Source organism: Buteo buteo, chromosome 5, assembly GCF_964188355.1.
Source record: "Buteo buteo chromosome 5, bButBut1.hap1.1, whole genome shotgun sequence".
NCBI lineage: Eukaryota > Metazoa > Chordata > Aves > Accipitriformes > Accipitridae > Buteo > Buteo buteo.
The window spans coordinates 51,627,491-51,651,325 of record NC_134175.1 but is presented as its reverse complement, the minus strand read 5'-3'; the positions used below and the strand labels follow the sequence as shown (position 1 = coordinate 51,651,325).

Sequence of the window (23,835 nt, the reverse complement as noted above, 5' to 3'; positions counted from 1 at the left end):
AAGTTGAACCAGTTTGCAGAGGCATCCAGTAAGCATCGGGACCAGCTGAAGGCACACAGGGGTATATGCAACCAGAAGTGGAACAGGGAAGAAAAGTGGAACCTCCCCTTCTGGCTGTTATATTGGTTCATCTGCCCCTGTGAACCACTGGCTAGGTAACATGTCAAGTGCACCCCACTTCATACATAGCACTAAATTATTTGCTGATAAAACACCAGCTATCTTAGCAGTCGTTCTGAGACTTCATGAATAACAAATGAAGTGCTGAAAAACTGGAAAATGGAAAAAAACGTAATCATTAAAAAAACAAACCCCAAAATTACACCCTGCACTTCAACTCTACAAAAATATTTTGACAAATAGTCAAAATTACTAGATGAAAGGTATCCAACATGTACCTGCCAGGAACAAGTTACACCGAATAAATCCAGTCTCATTTTCCTCTACAAAAAGGCATTGGTACTGTGAGAACAGTAGTAGCCCTTGTCACATACCCTGCTTTTCATATCTGCTAGCAATACTTTTCTTTTGCTAGCAATGCTTACCATGCTCTTTGTCATGACCTGTAGTTATCAATATAGCACACTTTCAAAGAAAAGGGGTTTACACAGAGGCTGCAGGTTAATGACACTGAAGTAATGGAAGCAATACTTGCATTCCAACTCCTGTTTCAGTGCAGACAGGAAGGCCACAAAGTCTCAGCAGCCTGTGGAGGTCTACAAGTCTCAGAAAATGCAAGGCTATCACTCTTCCTTTAACTGCTGCATGCAATCATGAGGAGTTAATCAACCCCAAGCTGGCTCGTCACAGCTCCGAGACACTCATGGAAGTGTCCTCCTTCCCTGAAGGTTCATCCATCACCGCACTTTGAAACATACTTTCAGTGACATCTTTAACCACCAGTTTTCTTCTTTTCCCAAGCACAGAGTGAACTGTACTGGTTCCAGAAAAAAAGCCATTTTTCATCCTGGAGTTGGCCTATAGTATGGCACCTTGCTGGCTTCAAAAGCCATCACAAGACACAGGTGGTTTATGTGCTGTGTGATGTAACTATCCATCACCACCCTCTGCTTCTGCCCCTGCCAGAGCAACAGATGCAACTGTTCATTCACGCCTGCAACAATTAGTGAAGAACTGGACTCAGCCACAGAAAGCACTGTATTTCAGAAGACCTGCTACTAGTTAAGTGTTTTAAGAACAACCAATCTGCTAGTTCATGTAGTTAAAAATGGATCATCTATATCCCTTCCTCCAGGCAATTCCTGGGTGATTCTTGTGATTGACTGATGAATCTAGTCTTCCCACTCCAAAACTTAGGCATTTCTCCACATTGCATGTTTCTACAGTGCACTGTTGGACGGGGCGCCCATGATCCTACCAGTAAAATTGACCTCATATGAATGCTCAGAACTCGTTGGCTCGCTAATTGCTGTTGCAAAACCAACATCCTAGTTTACATCCTCTGCCACTTTAACTGCTCCGGATAGCAGTACCCGTCATAGGGATTTGCTTTTGTTTACTTGAGCTCCCCTAGGAACCGAGTTTAGACTAACTTGCAGAAGTGGTATTTGTTTTTAAGTTAAGTTACCTTAAATTGGGTTTAACTTAACTAAATTAACTAATTTCATTTAGCTAACTAAATTAAGGTTGTGTTTCCACAGTCACTTTAAGCTGACATGGGTGTGAGTTACCACCAAAACAAGCAGTTCCATCAGCTTCCCTCCCCAGCAAGCCACGTTCCTACCACCTAACACAAGCAATCATGCAATGAGCCAAGACAGAAAACTGATAAATATGGAGGTTCACCTAACCAAAAAATGAAAGATAAGCTTTCTACCAGATCACCTGCCAGACTTAGCTCACCCATGAACACAACTGCCACCAGAAAGGCACTGGCAGTAAGAAAGGAATGGGCAGTGCTCATCCTGATGGCAGCAGATCCAACTGTGCTGACCTAGGGCAAATGAAGAACCACATCATGGTAATTATATCCAAAGTAGTAACAAAGCAGCAAAACACCACCTCAATGGCAAGTCTGCAGCACCCAACTGGAACAGAGCTTCCAGCCCTCCCTGCCTGCACCGGAATGCCTCAGCTGGGGAGGGATCATGCAAGTACATGTTTTACATACCCAGGCTGCAAGCCGCAGCCTGAGCAGATCCTGCTACAGCATCCTCTAAAAATGTAGAACACACAATGAATAAAAAATGGCCAACTCTTAATTATGTGAAATGCACACGCTTAAAGAGTGACTAGAGGTCATCCCACACAACTTAATGAAGATTATTTGACCTATATTTGAACAATACGACTGCGTTACAATAAAACATTTGTTTAGTATCATTACCCTTTATATACACACATAGGTAAAATATATTTATATACACAGAAAGTATTTTTTGCTCCATTCTTATTGTTTTTGTTAGGGACACTGATTTTCTTACATCCACTTAGCTGTAATTCCAGCATAGGTACAAGTGCACTAACATATTCTCTTTGCTACATATTAATAACCTACAATGCATCACCATGTTACTGAAACTACGAACTTTCTTGGAAAATAATTAAGCATACTGGAATAGTTAGAGTAGTTCAAGGCTTTTGTTTTATATTCAGTTCAAAGTCACCTGAGATGGTGCTGCCTAGGTCAACTAAGACCTGGAACCATGCTTATTCATGAATTCCATGCCTCACAAAGAAACTCACTTTTCTCTGCTTGGAACCACTCGTCTAAATAAAAAACCAATTATAGTGGTAAAGTTTAATATTAAAATCCTTGGCTACCAGACAAAGAGCAAAACATAATTTGCTAGAAATAACCACCAGTAAGTATGGATTACAGTACGTGGCCTCTTGGCATCTATCAGTTTACATAACTTCCCTGGCCAAATTAAGTATTGTTGCTCTTTGTGCTTTTAGCATTAAAACAGATTTCTAAGCAGTTTATGTAGGATAAAGCTGCCTTGTATCACACCTACTCCAACCAGAATATGTGGGAAAAATTATCTTGGAGCAGTATCTGATGTTTATCTTTAGCTCAAATACTTTCTGTAATTCTGTCCAGAAAGACTGAGAGTCTCAACAAGACAAAGAACATTTTGGCATAATATATTTAACACTTTTAGACATGTTTATTAACAATATTTACAGTGTTTCTGGCAACATCCAACAAAGAAAAGAATAAAATACATTCCTCATTCAGCAGCTTCATTTCAGTTAATTCAGCCTGCCTTACTTGCAGGTTTGTTTCTTCTACTAAGGGGAAAAATACTTAATCAATTTTCTTTAGCTCATTTCTCACCTTACCAGTATGATCCCTAGTGTATCACAGAGGATCTTGAGCATGTTATTTCCAAAAATGTATTCTTTTGTAAGTGCATGGAAAAAATGGGAGATTTCACCATGTTGGTGAGAAATGATGGCAAGGATCCTCAATATACAGCTGGGTTTGGGCTTAAGAATCTTTGCCTAACTTCAATTTCAGTTATGTCTATAAGCAGAAGACACACTAACAGAAAATGCTTTCTCTGCTCAAATCCACATGCAGATCAACGGCCTCTTGTTGAGGTAGCTGAAAAAAAGTGCCTGAGGAACGGATTATCAACATGCTCTGCCTGGCAAGATGAAGTTCAGTAAGATTGATACTGTTCACACAAACCCCAAAACTAACAATTGAGGACAACATTCCTGTTCAAGGTGCTTTAGCACACCCTTGTCAATAGTCTTTCCAATACGACTAAGAACCAAAAACATAAATGAGTGATGAGCCAACTCTTCTCTGCAGAGACCAAGGACTGAGTCTGTGCTTTACCATAAGGACTAACGAGCCCCTGCAATGATTGAATCTAAGGTTTTGCTACAAAGATAACTCCTGGGAGAAGTCCAAGTCACAAAATAACCCCCTAGAACCACACGCTGCAAAGGACAAAGATGGTTTGGGTACCAAGGAACACCTGAACTATAAATGTGTGTCACTTGCCGACAGAACATCAACCAAAAAAGTGTTAAAATTGATCCAGAGACCACTATAACTAAGTACAACTTTAGATTAATTAATTAGATCTTTTAAGACATAGGAAGCTACACTCACGCAACAGAATACTTCCTTTTATCTATAAAATAAGCTCAGAGTTCCCTACAGAAAGGAAAGTCTCTACAGGCTTAGCAAAACGCAGAGGAATAATAACTGTTACCCATAGCACCGAATACATCCGTGATATAATGAATAGCTTGAACTCCACTGTTACCACAGTTGAAACTGAACGTTCAAGAACTATATTACAATCAGTCAAATGAAGGCTGATCTCATTACAAAAACCCTTCTGTTTTACTGATCTCCATTTATCTAGGACTTCTGAGTTAAAAGGCATTCCAGACTCATTCAGTGAGCAAGACAACCCCTCTTCCACTCCCTGCATTAGTATAAGCAACTAGGAGGCAGCCAGGCTAGTTCAGTTATTCCTTCTTAGAAATAGGAGGGGAAAAAAGAAAAAAAAAAAAGAATGGCTTTATCAGCAATACTGGATGACCAACAGACAGAATAAGGCTTGCCAGCTACTGTACACAGACATACAGTATCATCACTGAGCCCATAAACAAATACAGCAGGAAAAAACTCACATTTACCTTCAACATTAAAGTCTTCCACAACTTGAGAAGACATACTGGAATTTACATATATAAATCCCCCTTGGATTTTTGAGTCTTCCCACTTTCTGAATATTGTAGCAACTTTGCCCTCAAGATTGTCTGAAGATTACTCAATTTAAATAAAGGCAGGGGGGGGGAAGGAACAAAACCAAAATTTGTTAACTTACGTTGAATGTGAATGAACTGCTTTGGTTGCTTAAATTCTCCTTTATACAAACGATTGTAATAGTTGACATTGCTCTCCGCTTCAGGGACTGGGATAACCATGCTCTCTTTCTTTTCTCTGAAAACTTGTTGTGCTGAGATAGCCCGTTGCAAATGATGTTCCTGCAAGAGGAAAAATTAAGAGTTTATTTATTTAGGTATCAGCATATAGAAGTGCATACAGAGATAAGTCATCCTTTTTTTCTCTCACTGTTTTCCTGGTGTTCTACAGGAGACCCAGATAAAAGAGTTGAGGCTTTACTATATTTTAGAGGACAGCAGGATGCTTGCTTCTATGTTGGTGACAGGAGATGTCTTCTCCATCACTTAGTATACCGTGGGGTTCCTAACCGATAGGAATCTTAAGAGCTCCAGTGAATGTAAGGCAAGCCTACAAACATATGAAGAGAGCCCTTTGTTCAGACAATAGCACACACCTTCTACCAGACTGGGAAAAAGTCAAACATTCAAACTACAGAAAATAACCTTAGTAGAAAATTAGGCCTGATATAAGCCAAATTCATCAAAACCTGTCATTGAGAAAATCTAAACAAGATCATTTAACAGATGTATAGCAAGTCCCTTAAAGTATTATAAGCAACAGATTCAAATCAAAAGAATAGCTAATTTCATCATTCCTGTCTACCCAGCAATTCTGACTGGCTTGCTTTCTTTAGAAGTTGAGCTAGTTAAGAGCAACAGAAAGAGTAGTCCTCACAGAGTAACACTTGAAAAGCATGGACTCCCTAAACAGGCATCACTTCATTTTATTCTTACAGGACAGGAGACAATTGCTACAGAATCATTTAAAGTAAAATACAGATCACAAGTGTATTAATTTACAAAGATTTTTTTCACACATAATTTTATTAATTAACCCAGTGAAACTCATCTACTGCTGCAAGTTAGCACTAACCTGTGGCTTTTCTCTCACAGACTTTTCATCAATACTCGTGTTAAACTTTGGCAGAGAAAACCAGTACAAATGCAGTATTCTGCTTCACGCTACCATCTACGTATCATTTCAGTGCAGCCTGCAGAACACTTGATATGAATTGACCGGCAAGAAGAGGAGCCTGTCTGGCAGACTGTCAGATGACCTTTGCCTACTCCAGGGGCTTCAGGTTATCCTCTAGCCATTCCCACACACCTCACTACTACAAAGAGTATTTGTTCTGAACGGGCAGGGAAGAACAAAAACAAAAACCAAAAAAACTTTGCTAGCCTGTCTCCTTCCTTTGGTTTTCTGGGGCACCCCTCCCCACAATTAACACCAGTGACTATCCTGCCTCACAAGAGGCCAGGCATCAACACCACAAACAGGAGAACCAGCCAGCGTTTCAGTAACTCCATTGCAATGCAGTCTGGCATACACGGCAGTCTTTTGCTCTGAGATTCTGTGCTACACACTTGGTAAATTCTCTCAAGAATAGGCTTTCTTCCTCTTTAATTCTACAGAACATTATTTAAAAAAAGGGTAGTGAATGAAAGCAAATCTTTAAAAATATGTAATTATATTTAAGAAATTATTCCCTCTTAAATATTAAGATCTTGCAGAAACACAAATAACACAATTTCTGCAAAATTAGAATATAACAAATCAGTGACTGGAAGAGCAGCTTTGGGAATCTCCTGTAGCAGATGAAGCAACATTAAATCAAACTATCAGGCTCCCAAGTGAATGCTATTAGAATTAAGACAAGCATGCAATCAGATATCTGGTGTGATCTGCTTGAGTTACTACATACTGGGTAAATCTGTCACTCCACCATTAAAATGTGTCTTGGAGAGCTTCACAGTGCTGAGTAGGTAATTCAACTAAAATAAAATTTGTTTCATTACTGTGTTGCTTTCAACTGATGTCCCTAGAGTTGTCTCCTAACAGTTAACACCACAGTACGCAGGAGTACCACAGAAACGCTGTTAGGAAGGACTTGTGGAGGTTATTTGTTCAACTCCAACTTGAAGATGATTATCTTCAACACTAGATAGGTCAGATGTGACTTTTTCAAGTCCTGAAAACCTCTGGTTTCCACAGCCCCTCTAAGTAACCTGTTTCAGTGACGTACTAACCCTCTTTTTCCAGAAGTAACAAGAGCAGTTCCCTCACCTTCTCCTCAGAGTAGCTACAGTCTAAGCTTTTACCCCCTCTGGCAGCCCACTGACAGATTATCTTCAAGTTTCTCAACATCTTTGAGAAATTTGGGGAAAGCAGAGTAACATGAAAGAGCATTCCAAGAGCAGCCTCACCCCTGACAAGCAGAGGAGCATCACAACTTCCCTATCTGGCTGCCACATTCATCCTAGCATAGCCCAATCTACAGCATGCGTTAGACACACGGTGTGTGCACACTGCTGGCCCATCACCTGGTCCTTTCTTTCCATCCATGCTGCTCATCAGCCAGGCAGTTCCCTGTCCGTATCGATGCACGGCATTATTCTTCTGCCCCAGGTACAGAAGCTGTGCACTTCTAACTCAACTTCGTTGCAGCTGGGCCGGTCCTTGAGTTTCTCAGCATCCACAAAGACGGATGCTCCACTGTTGGAAAGCCAACCACTCCTCCTAACGTAGGATCATTGACAAATGTGCTGAGGATGCATTCCTTACACAGCCAACCAACTGAGGCTGACCAACTTATAGCTCCCCACCACACCCCCAGACACTCTTCTAAAATGGCATTAAATAACTTGTAGAGAAGCTACTCTAGTCCACAGTGTCCTAAGTGATGAATGGGTAAATAAGGTTTAACTTTCAGAAAAAGTGAAGAAGGACATGCAGCAACCAAAATTCAAAACATCTTTTGGCTTCACAGCCCATTACCCAGTGCAGATGAATAATTCAGATTCTCAGTTTTTGTAACACTGCTAGTAAGCATACAAAGAGTTCCCAAGGAAAATCTGACAATAGGTGTTAGTACTCACTTTGCTATAAAAAGCCTTCAAGCATAACACAGCTTTCAAACAGAAAAGTCTTAACGCTATTATTGTCACTCATCAAACAGTAGAGCTTCAACAGAGATAGATAAGCTATGTAATTTTTAAAATGGCGGGGGGAAGATGTTCTTTCTGCTGAACGTGAAGTGAAGGAAAATATAAATTTTAACTCCTGGAACAGTTCTGTTTAAACAAACTTTTAAGACTTTTATATGAAAGTTGGTCTAATTAAATGGCTTTATTAAACCTGAAAAAGCATTTTTAAAGATAGATTTAGTAACTGGTATACCAATACACTTTTTGTCTATTTTTCACCTTTTCTTATGGTTGAAAGATGTACAATATATTTTAACTTGTACTTCATTCTGAAGTAGGGGAGATAAGATCTCATACAGAATGACTGAACATTAGAGGAAACAGTGATGATGGCAAACAGAACATGCTGCCATGGGAATAAAAAGGACTACCTGTCAAAGAGTTATTACCCACTAATTCCATAAAAAGCACATCCAAACCTTTCTCACTAGTATGACTAAAAAATTTCAAACAAATACAGCTTAGATTGGACTATTTCTTCAATTAACAGCATAACAGAATTAGAAATATCTAAATGTTTAGTAAATGTAATAATGCTGCTTTAGCATATTTACACATTAAAAAAAATTATTCTCCAAGTGAAAGGTTCATCTCTCTAGACAGACCTCAGCCATGCAGGTACCTTCACTGTACAAAAACCATACTGACAACAGTTTACAGCAAATTGCTCAAGTCACTGGCTTTATATAATCCACTATGTCTTCTTGGTGTAGGCAGCCTGTCCTGCCAGCATGAATCCACTCATTCTGTGCAGAGCGGCACAGAAGAACACACTGCACCTACCAGTCTCACACCACCACCTTTGAAGCTCCAATCCAAATGACTTGACAGCCATTCACAACAAGGTTGACAGAGAGAATAAGTATCAGCTTTAGTCCAGAACAAGACTTGAAATAATGCCTCTGAACCCACACTGAGACACTGCAAACTTTGCTTTATTTTTTCCTCAGAGAGGAAAACTAAAAAATCCTACAACACTGGTACCTAAAAATACTTAGCTTTGGTTGCACATATTCAGAACCAGGCTCAAAGCCCAAATCAGAGCAAGGTACCTTCACTGCTATGTCCTTTCACCCCTGAAATACCACAGGTTTCACATGCTCTATCAGGAAGTTTCTTCACTATGAAAAAACAGTTCAACAATAGCAATAAGTCAACAGGTAAAGTTTAATTAAATCTTTAGGAGAGTATTAAGGGAAACAGTGATTGATACTGAACATTATTTTTACCCATTAGAAATGTATTTGCCAATATACTCCCTTTCATCCTGCTGCTGCAAAACAGAGCACTTAGATCCTACAGACCAGTTTGGTTTTTTCTTATCCTTTAAGTTCCCTGTTGCCATCCCCCATAGTAATCTCTCTGGAATAGAGTTCATCATACCTTAAACAAGCATGCTATTTTTTTGGAGGAACATGGTTGGAGATGCCTATGGTTGAATACCATCTTCACACTGAAAAGCTGATCTGTCTTAATTATGAAACTGCAATGAGCAATCCCATATTGGATACAGATACCCTAGGAGACGAACCTTTAGGACTAAACGTATCTGTTCCCTTCTTCATTCCTTAAAACTATAGCATACAAGCGATGCTACAACTCTTTAAAAGGTTATTTCACCACTTTTATTCACTTACTAATATTTACATTTACCCTGTGAGGTAGAAAGTAATGAAACATATTACAGTTTCACTATTTCAGAAAAGAATTTCCTCTTTGCCAGTCCTTTCACAACAGAGCTTCAGGTGACACAATTTACATTAGATATTTGCAACATTGTAGACTTGAATGAAAGAAGTATCTTGACAGATATTAGGGAGACTTAAGGGAAACAAAACGTAACATACCACAGCTTAACTGTTAAAATCCACCCTGTTAACAAGATAGATGGCTTTAACCCCATAGTACTCTGCTGTAAGTATGATGGAAGAGAAAAGTGAATTTAACAGCTTTACCTACTCAAAATAAGCTATTTCTAGGACAACTTAGGGTCAGCCTTCTGATCCACCTGCGATCCAGAACAGAATTAAAGCAAAGAAAACAAGGAAAACTTACTAAAGCCTAGAGAACCTATTTGCTTAAATTTATATTCAAATTAGGAAATACAAATTAATTGACATTTTTATATTTAATATGGAGATTCAGAAACAAAAAGCAAAGCATTTTAATCCGAAATGTGCAGACTCATCTTGCAAAGTCTCAACCACAGCTAGCAACACCTGTTGCCAACACTTACAGAAAAAAGTGTCACGAAGCTCAAAAGCTACTTTGATCAAAAGCCTCTTCCCTTCTAAGCCACAGCCCTATCTCCTCCCTCTTTGCACACACACAGAGTGGTTTTTATAAAAGATTTCCAAGATAAAAGTGTAAACTCAAGCACCATCTTCTGCTTTATTCTGCGGTTAACCCTTTCAATCTCTAACTGCCAGAAAAAAACATGGCCAATAAATATTTATCCTCCTTAGTGCAGAAAGAGCTTGATATCTTCTACCAAGAAGGATTCATTTGTCTCCACACCACCAACAGGATGAACCTCTCCTTGAGCTGTTAGTAGCTCACTGGCAAAGCTGCCCCCCCCCCTTTTTTTTTAAAAGAGATGCCTGAACATGTCAACTTCGTATAAACAAAATTATGACTAATTACCTGAAGTATGATTGACTTCTTGCCTTAACATTATCATAACTGAAAGCAGATATATGCAGCGGAAAAGCTTAAGAGGGGAAACAAAAAAAAAAGGGGGGGGGGGGGGGGAACATACCTACAGACCTGTTTTCCTTTCTTTCCCATCCCTCTGCCCTGGGATGGAAAACAGTTAACTGAAATAAGGAGTCACACATAGAGCAGGAAACCTGTCTGTGCACCACAGCAATTTTCAGCCTTGAGACAGCAACGAGTATCTTAGGAGAAACTCATTGCTTCATTTCCAATTTAATTTGAAAAGCAAATATTTTAGTGAATTAGCAAAGCTGATCTTATATTTTTTCTACTGATCCAATGGAGAACTAATCTATTCAGTAATCGGAACTGTTTCCTCATGCTACATGGTGCCCTTAAAAGGTTGTATTAGTTATGAAGTAATGCAGGGACCTGGGCAAACAACAAAAATTCACATATTGAGTTCAAATCAATGCACCCAAAGCAAAGCTGCTTTATAGGACTGAAACTCCTCTCGGTTTCCCTAAGGGGTTTCTGACACTCAGTGGAAGGAAGCTCAAGAAAACCCACAAGAAGCAGAAGAAGGTATGGTGTAAGGCCCTCCTTACAAGTGGAAAGGGTTCATGGAACCACTTCTCAGTTTCACTTTTGACCATATCATGTTTTTCCAATTATATCCTCCACCCTTTTTTTTTTTTTTAAATAATCACAAGAACCACTCGCCATATGCTTGCTTTCCATACTGCCTAATTATGTCTACAGGCCAAAAATACCCATACAAATGGTAGCCTGCTGTTACAGATAACTCACTGAAGGAGGCAGTGGCCTAGTGTTTCAAGTTGTACTACCCCATCCTAAAAATTCACGGAAGTCCCTGGAATAGATAAGATTTTATTATTTAGCTACTCTAAAGTCATTCTATTCTTTCAGAAGTGAGTGAACTAATATGTCAACAGAAAAAAAGTAACACTTTTCTGTCACTTTCTTACCTTTTCCAGTTCTTTAACAATTGTAATTTCACAAAGCTATGCTAGCACTATCTAAAAACCAAAGACAAACCATTCTGTGAATACTTTACATACAAATCATCTGATTATAGACAAATCACCTGAATGTTATCTCAAAAATGCTGATGTAGGCTGAAACAATAGAACAGAAGGGCCACCAGCAACACCTAACTGAGCCCAACATCCTTGGATGATGCTTCATGTCTAGATAGGTCGACATAGGAGCTGTGTATCTAAATGAAGAAAAAAACACTCTGGACCAAAAAAATGCCCCCCCCAAATTCCTTCATTCCTCTCTGGCAGTCTGACTAAAGCCAATTTAAGCACTACAAAGCAACTACAGGCAAGCTAGGAAAAAAGAGTGGAAATTAGCCCATGAGACACTGATGGAGGTATAGGGGAAGTGAGATGACCAGAGGATATCACAATCATTTTTGTGCTTCTTTAGTTAACTTTGCAGCATAAAAAACCAAAACAAGCTCTAAATAAGTTTAATGCAGAAAAAGCAAGCAATAAGATTTCAATCATCCAATGTAATAATGGACATGAAAAAACTGTGAGACATCCCAAATATTACCCCACTGAGTGGGACAGTAGTAATGTATGAGAACATGAGCAATCTCTCATTCCTATAATGATTGTTCACTCTTCATAAGCATATCATTGACACAAAACTGTCACTGTTTATGAAATGCCAAAAAAACCCAACCAAACTAGAGCACTATATTTTAAAGCCACATTCAATTATACAAATGTCTAGTCTGCCAAAATGTGAATGTACATGAATTATTAAAAGTAGAATTATTGTTATAACAATTAAATTGAATTATTAAAAATTCCTTTTGGAAAGGCTGAATATGGTACTTTATGAGAAATGTGTGTTTCCTGAAAAGCAGGACCTTTCTTCCCCAAGATGCCTTTGCATGAGCTTAAGAGAAAATTGTTCCAAATACTGTAACATCTAGTCAAAAGACATAGAAAGTAGTCTTCATCTAGCTCCTTGTGATACATTTGTATCATTCACCATACCCCAAATGCAACCTTACACAGAAAAGATTGTTAACTAATTGCATCTGAGGAATTGCTTTTTATTTTCTTTACAGTCTGCTTCAATTAGCATAACTTGATTGTCCCAAGTCAGACAAGCTAGGATGGAAAAGTATACACCTACATACATACTCTCTCTTTATTTTTCATGTCATTAACACCACAATGTATTTTAAAAGGCTGATACTCCACAACAACTAGTTTTTCCCTTTATTAAATTACTTTATTATACACAGAATCTGAACTCAGTTTGATTCCTGGCTCCACACATCAAAACCTTCATGTGACCACAAGTCACAAAGCGGTGTTCCTTGCAGAAGAGGAGAGGAAGAGTCACCAGGAGGGAAATTCTCCAACAGAAGCTGGTAACGGCTCCCCATGGGATCTGTCTCCCTCCTGGGAGGCCACAAGGACCTGCGAAAGGCAGCACAGTAGCGGCAGCTGCCTCGCTTCATCGCACAGTTAGAGATTTGTATTACCCAACAACTTCGTAACAACTCACGCTGCTTCTGGTCCCTACAGAAACCTCAACTTGAAGCTACTCAGGAGCCTCACGTGGCTAAGATGTCTGAGGCTACTTGCTCTATGATATTTGTTAGCAAAGAAACTGTGTTACCTTAATATTAAGGATCTGGTCTTTCAAAAGCTCAGTTCTCTCTCATGCCACACAAGTTAAGTGGGGTCTTGTCTTGCTGGTGCCTATCAGAAGCTTAAAGGCTGGTCAATGATCAAGAGGTGTGAACATCTATGACTCCTTAAACAAAAGATGTGCATTAAAAATACATTTCTATGGTCAAAGCAGAATTTACTGCCTTGGCATGGAAGTTCAGTTACCAAGAGTTTGGGCAGCAATGCCATTTCCTGAAAAGTTTCAGGTATAACTTTTACATTCAAGAACAAGTTGCTTACAGTACCTCTCCCTCTCTCACTGTGCCACACATCTAACCTTCTGACTTGTAACATTTTCTTTCCAGGAATAGGATCCAAAATTCTTATTATGAATTTTTATTTAACTGAGGTACACACACCAATACCGGAGAATTTGTATTTTACAGAGTTTTTAAAACAAATGTTCTCACCAAAGTGACGAGACCTGGAGTGCTGAAGACCTGATGAACCAAACAGAAATCAATCATATTATAATAACACAAGAGATACCAGATATTGGTTCTAAAGTTAGGACAACTCAGAAAAAGGTTAAAAAAATTAATTAAAACACAAGTACACATATAGTAATTGGTAGGAATTACAATAATTAAAAATTAACTACAAAATTCCATTTTAACACAAACACCTTTAACTCAAGAAACATATACATTACGATTTTTTAACTTTCTTTAATAACAGCGTCTCTCTTACTTATCTAGTCATTGGATACCACTGCAAGACATCCAGTATTTTGTTTGTATCTAAGTTTAGCACAGGGGAATCAGACATTACCAGGATGCTTAAGTAGAAATATTTTTTGTTATGCAACTCAAACTGGTCAAACATACAAAAAATATGAGTTGCAGCCATAAAACGAGCAGAAAGCTAAGAAAACCAAATTATAAATTAAAATGTAAACAGAAAACAACTACAGAAAAGGGGGGAGGAAGCATTTCTAAATATGCTGGCTAAGAATTGATACGTACATTAACTATTTTGTATGTCACAGTAGACATGACGAGATAGTAGTTTACTGATGCGGAAAACTGACAGAAAAGCGACATCTAATGAACTGGAGAACAGTCTCACAAGGCAAGCTGGGTAAGCCCTAACTTCTTGCGATCAAAGATGACATAAACATGAGAAAATACCTTACAGAGAAAAATTCTACTGAGGTAGACATATTGGTGAGGTGTTGAGCACACCAAACTTCAGAGACCAGAGAAATAAATATTAGACAAAAGCAACCCAGTTCTGTCCTCACACATTTACTGGTGGGGAATGGCATTTTTCTTTGCCAAGTAACTTTGAGAGGATACAACTCTGGTATCAGCTCACCTACTCTTTCCACTCTGAAGTGTGCACTTAAAATAATAACAGACCAAAGGCGTATTTCTACCTAATAAAGTCCAAAATTCTTACTCCAGGCATTTCCTTTTCGGCTTATTTCTGAAGACATAAAGTTTTTTTTAAAAAAACAATGAGAATCAGGTGTGGTCATCTCTCCTTTTACCTTAAAGGATTAAGCATTTTACTCATGTAAATGTATTAATCACAATTAGAATTGCATCAAAGTAAATTAGGAAAAATAAGAACTCAGATTTTTTCTGCAAACTTCTGCTCCCTTATATTTAGAGCACTTCTGTCATGAACAGGTACAGTATTTTAAGCCAACATCTCCAGTCACACTGTAGGGTAACTATTAGATATTAACAAGTAGGAATTTGCAAAACAGATTAAAACCAAAAATTAAAAATAGTATATCCTAAAAACACTTCATTTCTTTGACTTAGAACTAGTCAACATTAAATGCAAAATTATGACAGTCTATACTGATATTACTTTTAGTTTCATAAAATTATTTTCTCTACTTCTTGCTCCTTTTCATACACAGTAAAATTCAGTTCTGGTTCAGTTCTTCTCTACTTGTTATAGAAATTTCAGTTCTACAATTAATCTTCACCACCAATGGCTTTTGAGACACCAAAGGTTTAACCGTAACTTTGTTTACGTAAATATTAAATGTGTTATTCATCTTTTTAAAAGATGAACAGTTAGAATGATGAATATGCTAAGGCATATAACCATTCAAGTAAGTATAAACAAGGCAGAGTTTATTAGCTTTGTTGGCAAAATAAATTACAAGTAACCTTCTGAATGTCTAACACCAATCAAAATGATCTTTCCTATGAAAAAAATTAAAACCAAGCTTAATATAAGCAGATTTAATGTCTGTTGATCTAAATTATTCAAACAGAACATCTCAACTGATCTCAATCAACACAGAAATTGTACAAAGCTGACTACTGCTCAATTTTGCCAAGCAGGAGCAACATGAAATCTGGCACCACGTAATTCAAAGCACAGCTGAAGCTGCCCGAGGTATTCCTTTCCAAGGTTTTCTTAAATTGAAAGAAAAGGAAAAACTGCTACCTACATTTGAGACGTTCCAGAGCTCAGCGACAGAGCAGAGGCAGATTTCAAAATGTTCTCCTAAGCTTTTCTCATGGAATTACACCTCTTCCTGAGGAAACCTACCTATAAGGGAAAGTTCCTGCATAATGAATTGAGGTGTGACTCTCAATGTCCATGCAGATACCATTGTTCTCTACTATGGACTCAGGCACCCAAACCAGTTAGGGCAGATTTCACTGATAGGGCAGATTTCACTGGTGTTAATTGACCTTATGAATAGGACTCTAGCCTGCAGCAAAAAGGCAACTTTTATCTCAATTAAGAGTGTGGTTTCAAGATACGGCTGTACCCATCTAACCTCAGGATGAGACCAAAAGCATACTAGTCTCACACTTCTCCATTCCCAAGCCTTCTATCCCCACGTGCTCCTACCACTTCTCCTGAAAGTACAGGATGCTCAACTTCTCCATGGTGGGCTTTCAGCTCCCATTATCGAGTCAGATGGGCCTCAGTACTCCGAAAAGCAGAACACCCCTACCAGCTGAAGGCCAGTTACTCTGGCTCAGCTGTATCTTAAAAGCACACTCCAAGATAAATTACTTGACATTTGTCACAGGCTAAGCCTATACTCACAAGCAGTTGTTACAGGTTAGCTGATAGGTGTTAATGTGATAAGCCCTAATAAACTGACCCGGAGTTTGAGACTAAAGAGCAAATCTTTGTATTGTTTAACTTCAGCCACATAAATACAACCAGAACAAATCAAAACAAAAGCTACTCAGTTTAGCAGCTCACCAGTTAACTACGCTCAGCTACTCTAACATTTAGATGAGGTCCACATTCAACAACAGCTTATTTTCATCCCCACTGCAGTATCATGCTAACACAGTCCAACCTGCTTAGTGTTAAGTCTGATATACACTTATCGAATGGGACATTAAAAAGTACCAGTGGTGGACTGAAAGGAAGTTTGTTAGCCACAAAAATATTTTGCAGGTAAAAGCACAGGAAGGGTAGAGGATCACAGCTGAAAACTGAAATAATGGCTGGGAAATGGAGCTGAAATGTGCACTTGTGAGGAACATCACTGCATGATGCAATGGGTCTCAAAGGGAGGGAGAAAAATACAGGACCTGAAGGCAGGGAAAGAAGTCTTATAAACAGAACTGAAGTTTAAAATTCCATGAATAAAGATTACAGCACAGCATTATGCTACCTACTACCAAACATACTTCAGTAATCCCAGCAGTCTCCAGACATACCCAAAATAAATAAATAAATACAGGTGCTGAACTCAAACTGAGAAATAAACTTCCACTGGGAAATTACATTTCCCCAACACATAAGCCAGTTGATTCTAATCAAACAAACCCCATTTCTTTCCTAAGGCAAGTCTGCTGTCTCCATTTCACTTAGTTTTTGCATGGAAGTACAGTCTTTCGAATTTCCTACTTAAACTTCCATAAAGTGTTTTTGAGGGACTTCTGTTTTACAGAATATTTGCATGGTTTGAACTAAAGTTATCCTCTGTTGACCTTCTATTTTACACACTGGTGTCCCGGCTTCTCCTTTGTTCTACAAAGCCCCTCATTTGTAAGCAACTTTGAGGGTTCAACCACAGGTTATGAATGCACATCCAACATACAAATCTCAAGTTAGAATAGGTTCTGTCCACACGGGGAGTCATTTATGCACATTTATGTTTTGAAACCTAAACCTGAGTGCATCAGACAGCACCAGGTAGGTACTTCTAATCAACAGCTTAAATAAGTCCTCACACATTTGATAGCTCCCACCTTGGAGATATTCAACAGCTATCTGGACATGGTTGTGGGCAACAGGCTCCAGGTGGCCCTGCTTGAGCAGGGTGGTTGGACAAGATGACCTCCAGGGTCCCTTCCAACCTCATGCTTTCTGTGACAGTCTGTAATACTTAATTGCATTTATTTAAGCACCTTTCTACAAGTCATGGACATCGATAGCACAACTATCTACAGAATTTCATCTCTCTCTAAAAGAAAATACCATCAGCATCATAAAATTTAAGCTAATTGTTTTAAGGCACCTATTGGTTAACAATTGTAATTTAGTATAATTATTGCTAAGCTAGGATTAAAAGAAATCTATTCATGCTATGAAAGCAACTACCTGTAACATTTCCATATACAAAATCAGCTGTAAAAGACTTATGTTTCCCAATAAAGATGTGATAGTGTGTCTGGAGCGGAGCGGGAGACTCGAGCACTGAACTCCAAACTCTGATTTCATTGCAGAAAGCAAGCTGGTAGCACAGGGGCACTCAACATAACTCCAGTGTGTATAAAGTATATCAAAACAAGACTACTTGCCTTTATGTTGACAATTAGCTGTAATATGTGAACAATTGCATGAATCTTCACATAAAATAAATGACACTATGCTTTTTTTTTTTGTACATTGCATTAATTGATAATCTGTAAATGTGTACCATTTCAACAACAGATAAAAGGGGCAAAAGCAGAGCACCCCCAAAGTCCCCAATCAAAACCAACGTGTTTACGCTCACGCATTGTCCTGGTTTCAGCTGGGATAGAGTTAATTTTCTTTCTAGTAGCTGGTATAACGTTATGTTTTAGATTCAGTATGAGAAGAATGTCGATAACACACTGATGTTTTCAGTTGTTGCTGAGCAGTGTTTAGACTAAGTCAAGGATTTTTCAGCTTCTGATGCCCAGCCAGCAAGAAGGCTGGAGAGGCACAAGAAGCTGGGAGGAGACACAGCCAGGGCAGCTGACCCAAACCTGCCAAAGGAATATTCCATCCCATGCGACATTATGCCCAGTATATAAACTGGGGGGAGCTGGCCACAGGGTGCAGATCACTGCTCAGATTCTAACTGGGCATCGGTCAGCGAGTGGTAAGCAATTGCACTGCGCATCACTTGTTTTGTATATTCCAGTTCTTTTTATTATTGTCATTTTATTATTGTTATTATTCTCATTATTATTTTCTTGCTTTCTGTTCTATCAAGCTGTTCTTATCTTGACCCACGAGTTTTACTTCATTCTTCCCCCAATTCTCTCCCCCATCCCACTGGGGGGGGGTGGGGGGGGTGGGGATTGAGTGAGCAGCTACATGGTGCTTAGTTGCTGGCTGGGGTTAAACCACGACACACATGCAGGATGAAGCCCCTCCAAGAAAAGATTAAGAAGTGACTACTATTTTATCTTATAAACAGAAGTCACAAAAAAAAACCCACCACCAAACATTTAGGCATAAGAACATGTGCAAGAAAATGTGAATGTAGGACTGGGTCATAACAAACTTTTAGAAAAAAAGAAGGTAAGAATTGCCATAAAATTACTGATGTCTCTGTGTGTATGCATGTGTTTCGAAGTCCTCCTGATTGAACTCTTCCAGTTCACTGTATCAGCAAAAATATTCATTACGTTACACTGTATCAGCAAAAATATCCACACAAAAAACTATGACTTGTGCAAAGTTAATGCTTCCTGTTTCAAAAGAAGAATGGATCTGCTGCTTTAGAAGCATCACTAGCTCCAGAATGCCTTGAAAACCAGATGCTGAACACTTCAAGTTTCCAGTATTATAATAGAAACTGAATGAACTAAAGGATGGAGAGAGTACAAACAGAAAAGAAAGCAAGAAAAAATTTCTTCAAGTCAACTACTTCCAGCCTGTCAAAATATTCAAAATTGACCATTATATTTAACGAACAGTGAAAGATCATCCCAAGGTGATTACTCAAGGACTGAGAATGAAACTCACTTCTCATTCATACTCTGTCAGCATTTTAATAACGTTAAACCATATCCTTAACTTGCTATTCATGCACTTTTTCCTCTACAACCTTAGCCTTGTCATGTGATGTCAAACTTGGCTCTAAGTGAATGTATGTTCAAACAAGAATTTTGAGATGAACATTCAGACAGCTTTGACCAGGCAATCTAGGTATCATCAATTACCACCATGCTTTTAGCTTCCTAACAACTCAAATTTATTTTCAAAAGCCTTCAGCCTGAATTTGCCTTATTATTAACCACGATTCTTCCCCCACAATGTGCAACTCAGCAATCTCCAGTAATATGTATTCAAATAAAAAAAACACATAGTTATGCGAGAAGAAACAAAACCAGGGCTTATCTATTCTGCAACTTTTCCCCCTTCTAGCCAAAACAATTCATTAACATTATGAAATACAACTCTTACTCATCAGAAAAAAACAATACAAAATGTTCCTGCTCAGTTTCTGAAGCTCACAAAAGGAGATCTTCCTGCTTTTGCTTAATAGTAATCTCTCTCTCACGTGAGTGTAAAAACAAAAAAACAAACCCACACAATTTTCCTCCTCAGGTTTAATTTAGGGTAAATTATAAACACTTGCTAACAAACATGCTACATACAGACCAGAAGCTTAATTCTTTCACAGCTGTAATCTCCAAGTAAGAGAAATGAGCTGCTGACTTGTAAATTGCTGCAAGTGGATATAAATCTCTAAGATACTTAAATAGAAATAGTTCCAGAATATTCACCAAGATCAAAGCAAAAAAAAAAGTCAAAGATGCTTGTTTGACAAACTGGACAGTATACTTTTTTGTAGTGGTATGACCGGCAGTGTGTATTGTTGCCCAGTCTGGGACTACAGTGACTGTATGACATTTTAATACACAGTCCAAATAACTTTAGTAGTAGTAGTAGAAATGAGTGATAATCATTAAGGTGTGTTGACCCACCCCCACCAGACTTTAAGCCTTTCTATGTTCCAAACAATAGTACTAGTTTAAAACAAAAAACAAACAAACAAAAAACAAAACAAAAAAAACAACACAAAACCAACCACAACACAAACACATTAAAAGCATATGTACCAAAAGCTGCAATTTTGTACATACAAAATATCAATCGTGACCAAAGCAAATCATACGCCTGTACTAGCAAGAGTAGGTTATAAAGAACAGGTCAGACAGACGTGTCAATCTTAACCATTTTACAACTTGCAAATCTGTAAATACATTGTTATTTTCAGTGAGAGTCAGCCCTGGAAGATGGTATCTGACCCCATGATACACTGTACTACAAGACCTTTCTGATTTCACCAAGGCTTCACACAGGGTGGCACAGCAAGGGAAGCAGCATACTGGGGCCAGCGTAACATGAGCTTTGCGTCTTTGTACAGCAAATGTAAATCCTCAGCTACCCTGATGGTTCAAACACCTTTCACAAGATGCACCCCTGAGCAAAAGTCCTGGCTAAAAAAAGGCCTTGAGACACTCAAATAACTGAGATGTCAGAAACGACTATGTGGATCTCTTCCTCCCCCCAAAAGTCCCTTCAAAATACATCAAATCGGTCATAGCAATATTTGCTATGAATAAAAGCCATTTAAATATATCTCAAATATTTAACTACTGTCATCAACAACAGCCTTTCCTAGAAGGGCTTTACACACCACTAGCACAAGAAATTTACACTAAAGAATTATTTGTGCAACACTGGAAAAAGGGCTACCTCATGAATGAAAGTGTCACTCTACAGCAATTATCTGAACAATCTATTAATAGTACAGTTTATAATCTTGTCTGGCTGATGTATCTAGCACTATGCTTATATATTACTTCAATGACCATTTCATTTCAAGACTATTACATAATACATCAAATATAGCCACAATTCAGTACAAATAAAATAAAATTCATTCTTACAGAAAAGCAACATTTTAGTACAACATTAAAGCAGTTTTACTGAAGTCTAATCTTCACAATCATTTAAACAGTTCACAAGCAGCTTGCTTGCTTGAACTCTTACAGCAATTTTCCATTTACAAGTTTATTTAAAACATAATTTATCAAAATAACACAATCATTTATAAAAAAAAGGAAAGCCATATTTTAAAAACATTAAATGCAAACACAGAGCTGCAAGATAGACTTTAAAGACTGAGAAAAAGACTGAGAAAACCAAATTACTCTCCAAGATTGCTTTGTTAGTACCACACAGTTGTTCCTTTTAAATACACATGCAGATTCTAGCAGAAATTTACTCTTTGGGAAGCACTGGAAGTTTTGATCATGGTGTATTACCCACTGTAAAACAATGGGGGAAATAGCAAAAAAACCAAACGAAAACAAAACAAACACACCAAAACACAACGGTAAGACAGAGGAATCCTTTTAATATCAACAGTCAAGTGAGAAAAACCAATCAGAAAGGCATGGAGCCTCCTTTGACAGCTGTAACCTCTGAAAAGCCAATCCACACGCATAGGGGTTTGGCTGAGGCGGAGACACGGATTCATTGAAGAAATTCTTGAGGGTGCATTTACTATCGGCTCTACATACAAGTACAGACACATTAGGCGACAGCCTGTATCTAAGCCTTATACAACTCTAAGGAGCACAAGAGTCGATGTTTAAAGATCAGTAAGACCAACCAGTACATTCAAACGACACCAGAACTGTGGGCAAGGACTTTCAAAGTGGTGCTGTCCTACTGCTTGTCAAAAACCCCAGAAACTTACCTTTACTTAAGCGGACAAAAGCCGCCTTCCCCCGCCCCCCCCAGCACTATAAGAAGAACAAGCATCGTGTATCTATTTTTTAACACTTGCTGGTTTATTTAGAAACCATCTAAACGCTTGAAAGCCTAACTCTTAACGCAACACGTCCAGCCGATGCGTCTGACATCCGAGGTGCACCGTGCAGCGCAAAACATCTCTCTCGGAAAAAAAGTACGAGCAGGACGCGCGCTGGTTAACAACTACCGAGAATTTCACCCACAGCATCTGCAGCAAGGAACGAGCTCTACGAGCCACAGCTGCTCGCCGTCCCCTCCAGCCCCTTCCCTGCCAGCGCACATGCGGACAACCTGTAGCAAGCGCAAAGCGCAGCCCGCAGCGGTCCTCTGCTTTCAGCGGGGGCCGGACAAGGCGAAAGGCCGCTTGTCACTACACCCACCGAAGCGCCCGGTTTTACCCGCGCGGCGTGAAAAAAAAAAAAAAAAAAACAAAAAACCCACGCTGCTCCGGCTCGGGGCCGCGCAGCGGAACGGGCCACTCTCCAGCGCCTTCTACCCCAGCGGGAAGCGAGAGGCAAGGCGTCCCGTTCCCGCTTGCCTCCGCTCCCCGTCCGCGGGGCCGCCGCCGGTCCGCCCTGCTCCCGCTCCCGGCGCACAAGGGGAAGCGGCGGCAGCAAAGGCACGCTACGCCAACTGCGGCCGCAGCGCCCGCTCGCTCATTCAGAGATGCATCTTGCGCCTTCCTCCTTCTTACGCTAGCGTAAAGGCCTCCCCCCCACACCACCCCCCCCCCACCACTAATCAAAACACTCGCGAGTCGGGACGCAAAGAAGATGGCGGAGCAGGGCCCGCTTACGGCGTCGGACAGCAGTTTACGCTGCGCTCTTTGCGCAGGGCCCCGTAAGAACCGTGCAGCGCTGCGGTGGGGAGCGTGCGTAGTGCGCTTGGTGAATGCCAATGGCCTATTTCCCGTGAGGGGAGGGGGGTGTCTGATAAACAATGGTGCCCCCCCTGCGCGGCTCCCTTACCGATTCCTCCTCTTTCTCCATCCCCGTGGGCATCTGCGGCACAGCCCGGTTGATGGAGACGCAGTCGTTGAGGTCGGGCATGTCCTTGCCGCGGTAGATGGGCAGCGGTTTGGCGGCGTCTAGCGCCCGGGCTCGGAAGGAGAGTTTGCTCATTGTCTCCCCCTCACAATAACACCCCGGGGCCGGGCGGGCGGGGGGGGGGGGCCTTCAGTGCGGCCTCGCCGCCGCCTCCCAGCCGCTCCCGCACCCGGCCCGCACCACCATGGAGGGTCCCGCCGCCCCGGAACAGCTCTCCGCGGGGCCGCCCGTAGCTCACAGCTCACGCCCCGCAGCCCTAGATCCGCGCCGGGCTCGCTCGATCCGCTCCCTGCGCCATGGCAAACATGGCGGACATTAACCAAAGCGGCCAGCGATCCCGACAGCCAACGCGAGAGCTCGGGGGGGGGGGGGGGGTGGAGGAGGAGAAGGGGGGGGAGAGGGGAGGAGGGAGGAGAGAAGGAGAGGGGGCAGCCGCGCTGCGCGCGCAGCCGAAGGCGGGAGGCTGAGGGGAGATGGGGGGGGGCGGCGGGGACGCGGCCGTGTGAGGCGGGACGGGACGGGGACGGTGCCCGCTGAGGCGAGACGAGACGAGACGTGTG

The 23,835-nt window shown here is 40.3% G+C and overlaps 1 protein-coding gene across 1 annotated transcript in view; it reads right to left on the bottom strand.

Annotated features, from left to right (window-relative positions):
* Positions 1–23,609, bottom strand: part of EPC2 (enhancer of polycomb 2) — a 51,262-nt gene extending 27,653 nt beyond the window's left edge. The window contains exons 1-2 of the mRNA XM_075028986.1: positions 23,198–23,609; positions 4,818–4,977 (exon numbers count right to left, since the gene is read on the bottom strand). Coding sequence (XP_074885087.1) covers positions 4,818–4,977; positions 23,198–23,350 — 313 coding nt within the window. The 5' untranslated portion in view covers positions 23,351–23,609. The remainder of the gene's footprint in view (positions 1–4,817; positions 4,978–23,197) is intronic.
* Positions 23,610–23,835: the final 226 nt, after the last annotated feature.